Raw genomic sequence first — 10,857 nt, forward strand, 5'->3', positions numbered from 1 at the left:
ACGCGAGGCATACGGTTCTGTAACAAGGAAATAAATGTTGTTTTTTGCTGGTGCCATAGCGTAACCATGAGGACACTGTTTCAGGAGCTAGCAGGAAATGGAACAAAAACAAATTGTCCTCCACTCACCAAAGCAACGGTCAGAGATGACGAAAACGGATGTGCATACACTAATTACGCTTATGCACTGTTTGCCCTTGTCGCTATAATTATCGTGGGAATTCCATTTGTGGTGTTTATTTGCTACGTACACAGGAAGGTCAAGAAGAAACAGCAAGAGAGAAGACTAACACGCAGTTCGAGCTCAAGCCCGTATCCATATCAGGTGGATTATTATTCTGTTTCCGTGAATTAAGTTACTTAATTATATAAAAAGCTCACGACAAGTTATTAAATTCTAATTAAGTCTTAAGCTTAATTAAGTGAACAGAAATAAGATTGACTTTCGTTTTGGTGACATGGTTTTTTGTTTGGTGTCCACATGACTTCTAACAGTAACCAATGATGGCTGCCTTTTCTAAAACTAAGCAGTTGTCAAAAGTGGCCATACGGAAACGTTACTTTTACAAACACCTGTACTGTTGTGTACAGACATACTGAAGTTCATACCAGGATTGCTGCATGTTACTTAGAAAATAAACCCCTTCAGGCAGCTGGCATGTTGAAGGGTAATGCCCAAAGCTGAAAGATTGTCTGGAAAATGGATGCTTTGAGGTTTGAGCACAAATTATTTAAGCCATTATGGCATTATCATCCAAATATGTCACAGCAAGCTGGAACAGGGTTTATTTATTTTATAACTCTCGGGTTAATTTCTGAAGCATGCACGCTTTTCTGTGGAAAAGACAAGGTGCTAAACGATGACCATGGTGGTTTATTGATTTTAAAACTGTGAATAGATAACTATGACATTGTGTTTTATGTGTTTCTTATCAAATAAAAAGTTGGGCAACTCAGTTATCGAATCAGACAACTGTTATTGTCAGACACCGCCATCTGATTTTGTACCATGTGATATGTTTTGTCCAGTAAGAATGCACAGAAATTAATCTGTGGGTTATAAGGTTTCATATGACCACTGTAATCACCAATGGTATACTTGGATATGTCAGTGACATGGAGGTGCAAAGACTTTTTTGTAATTTTGAAATTGAGTAGTGGCCAGGTACTTTTTGGGGTTAAAAATTTCTGGGGGACAAGTTTTGGGTGGAAGTATTTTGGCAGGCACTTATGTTGGTTTCTTATGTCCGGAAGAAATATGGACTTTATTGGGTGATGTAAGAGGGTTCATTTCTAACGAAACTGTGGTGATGCATAGGTGGGAGAGTGGAAAAGACTGTTTGATTTTATCAACAGAGTTGAAAACTAAGAGAATTAAACCACCATAAAGGAATAAGAATGCTGAATTTTCAAGCATTAGCCGGCTATACATCAGAGCGAATAAACACTGACAAAGGACAAAATGTCAGAAGTCGAATCTCTTTGCAGTGGTCAAATTACCTTAGCAAATTTCTTGATAAAACCAAACATTTATTGGGCTACATTTTGGGGTCAATAATATATTAGACTTTTGACCTAGTAGTACCAGTAAACTGTTTCAAGGTAATAATACATGTAGGACTTTTTGGGGGTCTAACAACTTGGCCTGATTAACATCTTCCGGCATCACTAATATACCCGAGTACCCTCTTGGACTGTGAGCTGCTATGATCACTGATCTTTTGTTAAGGTTTTGTTGACGATCATACAGAAACCAGGGATGTCGTTAAGAGCCGGTTACTGGTTCATTTCTTTGTCTGAAGGAGATCTTATTGCCGGATAAAATTTCAACTTGAGGCTAATTATTTTTAAAGGTGCACACAATCCTTAAGAGCCAGACGGTTTTATGAATGAGCCTGCTTAGGTTTTTCTTAGCTACATCCCTGAGAAACCAGACTTTAATGTCATTTATCAACAACATTTACTGTCCTTTTCAAATACCACTTTACTGACCACTTGTAGCTAACTTGTGTATGTCATTGTTCCTAAATTGACTTAACTTTGGTGGTTTTGGCTTCACATCTCAAAGAGGTTGGCAGTTTAAAATGATTGGTTGTTTAATTATACCATTTCTCAGAGGTTTTCAAGCTGAGATTAGTTAACTTAGAAAGTGGCAAATCCATTGCTGGCACTGGCTGTACAGGTCATCACATCACCAGACGTTCATCAGTTTTGTTGTTGTTGCCTGACCTCCCTCCTCCTCCTCCCTCCCCCCCTCCCAAACCTGGCTGCTAGGGATCTGAGGAAGACGTTATACATGTGTGATAGTTCAGCCCTTATTTCTGTTCACATTATTGGAAGTGCAGCATCAGATGATGACGTCAGTGAACCACATGTCATTCTGATGAAGGCTCTCTGATATGCAACTGAAACTGTCAAAGTTAAGGTTGTTTAAGAAAGAATCCAGCTTAAATTAGCTATTAATTAGCTGTGAATCAGGGAGACTCTTTCATAATTGTTAATTTTATAGTCCGACCTTTACTAATGAATGACTATCCCATGGGAGGCTACTGTTACTTAAGTTAAGTAAGGCCTCTCCCTCTTGACTGATCTGTCAAGGTCAAACCCTTCTGAGACTGACCCAGCAAAAAAGAAGATTGGTCGAGGCAGAGTCTAATTAACTTGGCCTTTGAGTGCGATAAAGACACAGTGCACTGCACAGCATCAAGACTTCAGAAAACATTGTAAGTAAGCAGATAAAAGCATTTATTTAGTTCCATCTGTTTTTTTAGCCTCTTCACAGTGATGGAAGTGGACTTGCTAGTTATGGAGCTATCGACAGCAGTGTGGATGCATATGATCAAACGAATGTAAAATGTAAGTGTCAGGAGGTCAACTGTAAACTCGTTGTCTTAAAACTTTTAATTTCATCCATAAAAGATATTTCTATTCATCTTTCTCCATCTTTTTCTTACATTTTCGCCTTCCTTTACTTTTTCTACTAGGTAATCAATCATTAACTTGTTATATGATAGTAATAGAAAGTACAGCTATTCTTTAAATAATAATCCAAACTTCTTACCTTTTTTGTCAAAAACAGAACTACAATCAGAAAAACAGAATATAATACCTTGCGAACTAGCATTACAATGGATATATGAAACATATAAATTATTTGAACTGCGGGTGAAAGATTAAATAGAAGAAAGACCCTCACAGTTACTACGCAACTTAACGTAGTTGTGAAAAGAAAGCCTAAAGAAAATTCAGGCTTGAATAGGATTTGAACTAATGACCCTTGCGACACCAGTGCAGTGCTCTACCAACTGAGCTATCAAGCCAACTGGGAGCTGGTCATATTGTGAAATGAATGCATTCTTGAAAGGAGTAAAAGGTTCAGTTTTCAAATAATTGAGTCATTAGTAGAATCTAGGGGGTATATGTGTTTGACCTGGCTCGACTGTAATATAACAAGGGTTTTACAATATTACAATAGGCCAGGTTGAACCATTAATAATAATTTGCAATTTATTTATATCTTACTAAGAGTTTTGCCATTTCTGTTTTCAGCCCCAAGTCATGCTTCCATAGGCAGTCAGAATGACAGACTAAGCCAGCAACTGGATACAACAAGTGTGACTTCAAGCCGTGCAAGCATGGTACCTACCTATGATGACGTTTCTTTGAATTATCGCAATGCTTTAGCAAACAAAACCCAGGGTGATGGGGGAAATCAACCAGGTAAAAAAACGCCAGGGCAGAAGTCATCAAGGACATCACACTTGTCGACCGACAGTCAAGAGAAGGCGGTCGATCAGGGAGGACAGTATTATGATGCTGTTGATGTTGTGTCAAATGTTCCAAAACCCCCAAAACAGAATGTTTCTAAAGATCTGAAGACACCTCCCCCTAAACCTCCCAGGCAGCAGATCATAAGTGACACTAACACGGCAACAACTGAGAATCCTGTATACGACGAAGTTGAAGGTGATGATAGGGCAGAAAATGGTGACGAAAAAACTCATGGTTCTCCACAGTATGCTGTTTTGGAGAAACCTGATGGAGATTCCCCTACTGACGATGTTTATAGTGAGGAAGGAAAGGGTGTGTCACCTAGTGAACAGAAGCAAGGTTTGCTTTCAAGTGATAAACAGCCAGCGTCTGATCCTCTCACTGTGATGGCCGCTGAAAGCCCTCCTTCAGAAAACAAATACTTGGTAGTGCTTCCTCCAACTCCACCACAACAAAATGACCCTTTGAGTGAGAGCACAGGCTTACTGCAGTCAAGCGAAAGCTTGGATCAGATGGGTGTGAGTCCAGTAAAATCACCTGCTAAGTCAAGAACTGTAAGTTTTACTTTAAATATCATTATTTTGTCTTCTTTGTAAACTAATAACATGACAATTTTCATTGATTAAGCCTCTCTTCCTAATAATTAATTGTCCTTCTTCAACTGGGTGCCCCTTAGGACCAGGTTAAATGTCGAACTTCACATAAGACAAACTAAACTGAGTGAATTAAGTTCATGATAAGTTCGATGTTTGACTCAACTGAGTCCGTCCAACTCAATTTGGTTTGACCAGCACTTTCTTTCCGTCTGGTTCAGACAGAAAGAAAGAACATGTGAAGATGTAAGTACTGTGGGAAAACGTTGATCTTTTCATGAAACAAACTTAATGAATAAATTCCTAATTTGTATGATAAGGTATATTTTAGTCTTGATATCTAAACTGAATTTGGTTTTGACAAAATTAATATTATGTTCAATGTTTGACCCAACAGTCGAACTTTACCCATTTGGGTCGACCCAAATTGCAATTTAGGTCGTCTCATGCATTCAACACTTGACCCAGGAGAATGTTGTCTAAATAATAAATAAATCAACAACTTTATTTGTAAAGGATCGAAAACATGACTGTTTGCCCAGTACAATGTAGTTTCCATAGTGGTCCTCTTTGTAAAACACAAAAACGATATTAAAACTAATACTAATAAATCCTACTTATGCTTAAGAGTTCAAGAGAATCTGACTGTTTCAATAGATATAATTATGTGTTTCTTAAATTTGGAGTTGCTGACTTAATGTTCCTTGTACATTGACCAACATCGTGTCATGGATGGCCAGCACTAACTTGATAAGTAAATTTCCTGTGATAAGGTATAAGTTAGTGCTTACAAAACAACATAATAACTATTGTGTTTTTTTGTAGAGCGAATAGTTTTACCCATTTTCAAGGAATCAGTCCTTTAGTGTGTTGAGATAATTATTGGTGATGTGTGTGTTTTGACAGGATTGTGAGGAGTTTCTGCTTGAAAAAGTGAGGGCCATGCCAGCAAATGAAAGGGATGGGACATTTCTTATTCGAGATTCAGCATCTTCTGCTGGGTCAAAGGTGAGTTGAAAAACAAAAATTCACAACGAGACTGCCAGCAGGTGCCAAAAACAAATTAACGAAGTTTTCATCAATCTAAAATATTTGTTGTGGAAACTTAGGTGACAGTTTAGAATTATAGTGTTCATGTTGATGTGCAAGTTTGATTCCACTTTTAAAAATGCGCTGAATCTTATGACACCACTTCACCGTCACTCACGCGCTATTCACGTGCAAAAGCGCTCAACCATTCGCGGGTAACAGTTCACTGTTACTCTCTGACATCATAGTTTTCACAAGGTTTGAAGCTCATGGGCTTTTGGCGGCAAACAGTTCTATTGTTAAAATGTCAGTGACTATGAATTAGCTAATGAATGCGTGTGCTTTGGAGGGAAAACTTCAGCTAAATAGCAAGACAACTTGTTGCAGGTGCTGACCATGTACGCGTGGAAAGTTGACTCAAGCAAAGAGCTTTACAACTTCAAGGTAAACGAGTCTAACTTCAAACCATTCAGATTTCTTTATAAATTAAGTTTCTTGGTAATTGTGAGGAACAACTCACCTCAACTGACTGTCAGACAACTGTTGGTAGCCCGTCGGTAAGTTGTTTCATTTATTTCATTTTGTTTAAATAATAATAGTCATTAGTATTTTATCTGTTATCTGTTAAAACATAGAAAAACAATACATTTTGACAGGGTGACAGCAAAATTCATTACTTCGGGCCTAGAATACTAAAACACGGGTAAGCCATACTTGCGGAAGTCTAATAAAAACAATTTAGGGGGGAAGTCATAAGTTGAGTCTTGAGAAAAGGATGATTACGTCATTGCTTCAGAAGATAAATTATAAACTCATGTCATTGGTGCAAACACAAGCTCAATATTCCTTATAAAAATCTAAATGCCAGTGGAAGAAAAGAAAAAATTGCTTCAAATGTGCATGCATGGCGTTCATTTGCTTTCGCCTTATGCATGATCTTTTCTTGCATTTGCGCTAAAACGCAATTCTTGCGCCATATGTGGAATTTGGTCGTAACTGCTGAATTGTGTGAACTGTTTCGGGTTTAAGGTTTTTTCAGGTTCATGGCCTTAGCTCCCACGAGTCTCCTGTAGCTCAGTGGTAGAGCATCCAAGCTAGTAATCGGAAGGTCTTAGGTTCGACTCCTGATAGGAGCACTTGGATATTTTTTCCGAGTATGCCTGTGTCATTTACTGATTAATACATCATTCTCATTGTTTCAGGTTTGTTTGACAGAAGATGGACGGGTTTACCTCCACAAGAGTTCAAGAAAGTTTTCAAATCTTAATGGCCTTCTGGAATACCTCAGGTACAATTCGGTAACTAACAATAATAACAAAACTTAGTAGTTCGCGGTATTTCTTCAACACTGCCCTTATTTCTCTGGCCAACTCTGGTAAGAAGCAAAGCTAAGCAAAAAATCTTTCAACATGACAGGAGGTTGAGATATGTCGAAAATGATCAATTAGGTTTCAGACCATTAGGCAGTGTCTGGAGGGCGGGAACCTTAGGATTTAAGTGGGGTCTGCCGCTCATTTCTCCGGTTCCCAAACCAAAATGTTTCCAGAAATTGAGACTAAAACGCATCATTTTCCCTACCTGCTTACAAACCCCACTTGGTGAATCCATTCCTATTTTCAGACCTGGTAATGGCGTATTTGAAGCCGTAAGCTACACTTCACTGTGTTAGAGCTGTTTCCAATTGAGTGTCGTAAAACCAAAACCAAAGTTATTACTCTGGCCAATCACAACAGATGTAAACAACACAACGAGCCAATCAGAATTTGAAGCAAATACATGTAACTGGCGCCAAGTGCAGGAAAATGCGTGCGACCAAAACACGATTGGTTTTGGTTTGGATTCCCATTGGTTGAGAAAATGGCGCGAGTTCTGTTAACCAATCATATAATAATAATAATAATAATAATAATAATTATAATAATAATAATAATAATAATAATAATAATAATAATAATAATAATAATAACAATCTTTATACAGGGAGCCCACATCACGAAAGTGATATTCAGTGGGGCCCTGTAGATTGAGAAATGATTTAAAACTTACAATTATTTTAAAAATTACAATTATTTAAAAGTAGAAAATACAAAGTCGGCGGTAAGAAATAAAAATAAGAAATAAGAATTAAAAACTAGCTAAAAACGCGCTCTTTGATACGTTGCTTAAAAATTAAAAACGATTTTATGTCTTTGAAAGACTGTTCTAAAAGGTTCCATTCCTTAATACCCTGGTAAAGGAGTGTCTTCTTTCCGTAGTTAGTTCGTACTCGTGGAAGACGGAAATCATTCTTTCTCCGGGTATTATAGGAATGGATGTCGCTGTTCTTAAGAATATTAAAATTATAATCTACAAGTCCATGAATATACTTAAAAGTGATCATATATCTATGTACAAGGCGACGTTGGGACAAGGTTGGCCAGCCAAGTGACTTGAGTGCATCGGTGGATGAGGCATAGCCAGGCAAATCAAGAATAACTTTTGCTGCCTTATTTTGCAGAATCTGCAAATCGCCCATAAGTGTAGTGTTATCCTTGTCACCCCAGATAACATCAGCATAATCGAAAAGGGGACTAATCAAAGTGTTATACAGTGTCAAAGTATTACAATCACAGAGCGTTGTAATGCAAAACCAAAGCAAACGCGAAATTACTTGCATTTGCGACACTCAATTGAAAACCGCTCTATATGATGTTGAATTTGGTGTCTCCTCTTTGTTTGTTTCAAAGATGAAAAGAGATTGCCGATTAGAAGAAGGCAAAACTAGATCAAATTCCAGATCAAAATGGTAGAATTTATGAACCCTTTTCAGACCGAAAGCGCAAAACCTTTAACCTTCAAAGTAGTGCACATACCTACTGTTTGCCATGAAATTTGTCCTGTTTCTAAATTTTTGCGAATGATCAATAGGCCATTTCCGAGTTGCTGTGAACCTCATTATGAAAGCGAGGCTAAGTGTAAAGTTTTTATTATGAAAATTAGTTTTCATTCATATGCAAACAAAACTGAATTTCAAATGAAAAGCTTTGCACTTAGCCTCGCTTTCATAATGAGATTTGCAGCAACTCGGAAATGGCCTATTGAAGGATTCCTTAATTAATAAGCTCATAGAGATACAGTTTATTTATTAACCAGTTAAAAGCTGATCGATGTTCTTGTCTCTTCTTATTTTTTCAGGGAAGACCAAGATATGCTTCCTTGTGTCTTAAAAACTCAGGTTTTTCCGTAACTTCTCAACCAGGGAAGATAGCGTAGATTAAATAAAAAAAGTCACATTCTCTAAAGGGAATGAGGATTACATGTACAAGGACGATCTTAGTGCCAAGAATTTGCTAAAACTATGAGTGTTTTTCATTCTTGTATATTGAGGTAAACTAGTTGTAAAAATTCTTATATGAAGCGGAATAGTTTTAGTGAAATCAAAGAATAACGAGATATTAAATAGAAGAAAGACTCTCGCGCAGTTATTCACGCAACTTAAGCAGTTGCGAAAAGAAAGCCTGACTTGAACTCAAGATCATCATCATACATATATGTATTTATATGGCAGCTCGAAGAACGCGCAGTTTTTAAAACTTTTTAAAACAAGAAACGAGACTGCAAGTGTTTATTCTAGAAATGAGGACTGAAGAAACTGCTTTACATTGTCGATAGGTAAATTATTATACATTGTATCTACACTTATCAATCAAGAATTGAAGGCATCTTTGAAGCCAGAGTTATAAGCTGCCACGCGGTGGCTGCGTGGTACACAGTTATTCATTAGTTTAAGTCTCTTTTTGAGCAAGAACCTTGTCTCAAAATATGAGACCGTCTTTTATCTTTTTACTCGCACACAACGACGAGTGCGCACGCTCACTTCTGACGCTGTATACATTTCTGCGTTCCATGTGACCGAATACGCGTAATCTTACTAGAGTAAGGTATTAGCAGCTATATAGTCTTTTTATTTAACATTTCATTATGCTGTATTTTGTAAAGTAGTATAATTCAGTTTGTAGATTTCATATGTATTTTATCAAATCAATAATAAAGACCTTGAAGGTTACTGTAGAGTAGAGTGAACAACAAAACTGAGCGTGTAACTGGTAACTATGACTACGTACCTCCCCTCCCCTCCGCGGGGGGTTATTCTAAAACTTTTTGGGTGGGGTGTGCCACCGGGACTCTGAAACCCTTACCCTAAACCAGATCCAGTTCAGCTGCATTTTGGAACCCTATACTGGACTAAAGACCAAAATGATCCCAACCCTATCCCAGACTCGCTATTTTCCAGAAACTCGGTCACTATCACAGCCCAACCAAAACAAAATTTTCTCAGTACGTGTACAACAACAACAACAACTAAAACACGTTTCCTTAGGTGTCAGATCCCCTGGAAACCTGGTCTAGTGTAAATTCTTCAAGCAATTGGTCAGTTTCCTGGAAAATGATACCCTATTCTAGACCAAAACTCTTATTTTTACACCCTATCCCAGACTAAACAGCTTGAAAACTATACCCTTCACAGCAGCACATACCCATATTTATTATATAGACGAGTGTTTTGCTGGAAAATACACCACTCGTAAAAATCATTCGAAACTACATCCGGGACCCGAGTGGCGTATTTTCCATATCCTCACTAGTGAGGATATTGATGACGTCATTTCCCGCTTTTTCACGGTTGAATGTGCAAACAGTCGATGAAAAATGGCGAATGATAGATTTGTCTATATAATAAAAAGAAAATTAAACGGTTGCTTGAAGATACGAATTTTATTTTCTCGTGTTAAAAACAATATTTTACTCGCTGCGCTCGTTCGTAAAATATTGTTTTTACCACTCGAAACGCGAAAGTTAAATTCATATCTTCCGCGCCGCCGTGTAATATCCCGGCTATATTTTATTTGTAGGAGTTCACCCGGGCTACGTACTTGATCCCACCCTTCCCACCTTTCATATGAAAACAAAAACTTCGTTTATCTGGCGTGAATGTATGCATTGATGTTTGTCGACAGACAGTTTTTTTTGGACATTGAACAGTAGGTCATGAAAGAAACTCGAGGGAATCTCAGGCACAGTGCAGACACCTGTTTACATTATACCTGGACTTTTTCTGAGCCAGTAGAAAGACTATCTATCTCGGGGTTTTGTCGTGCTTCTAATTGTACTCTATTGGATTCCGAACTCGAGTTATAAAGAATGGACGTGACACCGGAGGTACGACATCGGGAATTGTTTCCTTTGGTTTTGGATGGGGGCGAGAAGGGGGCAACCTCGTCCCCAAGGGAAAAACCCGGGGAGCGAGGTTGCGGAGGGGGCTTAATACTTGGCTTTATGAGTCTTTGCTTCCCATGCTCCTTAGAGGAAGAAAAGAGGGGAAAACTTGGTTTTCTTGGTTTCAAAGGTTTGATACTGGAATCCTGTGAACTACAGTTTATTTTATAATAATACATGCATGGTTACAGGGTAAATTTGACTGCTCA

The 10,857-nt window shown here is 37.9% G+C and overlaps 1 protein-coding gene across 1 annotated transcript; it reads left to right on the top strand.

The window, feature by feature from the left end:
- LOC146451561 (uncharacterized) lies at positions 1–9,442 on the top strand. Its single transcript, XM_085098909.1, has 7 exons — positions 1–324; positions 2,771–2,855; positions 3,549–4,324; positions 5,270–5,371; positions 5,780–5,836; positions 6,595–6,680; positions 8,567–9,442. Exons 1-7 carry the CDS (start codon positions 67–69, stop codon positions 8,616–8,618), a joined length of 1,416 nt encoding a protein of 471 aa, XP_084955035.1. The 5' UTR covers positions 1–66; the 3' UTR covers positions 8,619–9,442.
- Positions 9,443–10,857: the final 1,415 nt, after the last annotated feature.

This window comes from Pavona decussata, unplaced genomic scaffold (assembly GCF_977016875.1).
Source record: "Pavona decussata unplaced genomic scaffold, jaPavDecu1.1 SCAFFOLD_386, whole genome shotgun sequence".
Lineage (NCBI taxonomy): Eukaryota > Metazoa > Cnidaria > Anthozoa > Scleractinia > Agariciidae > Pavona > Pavona decussata.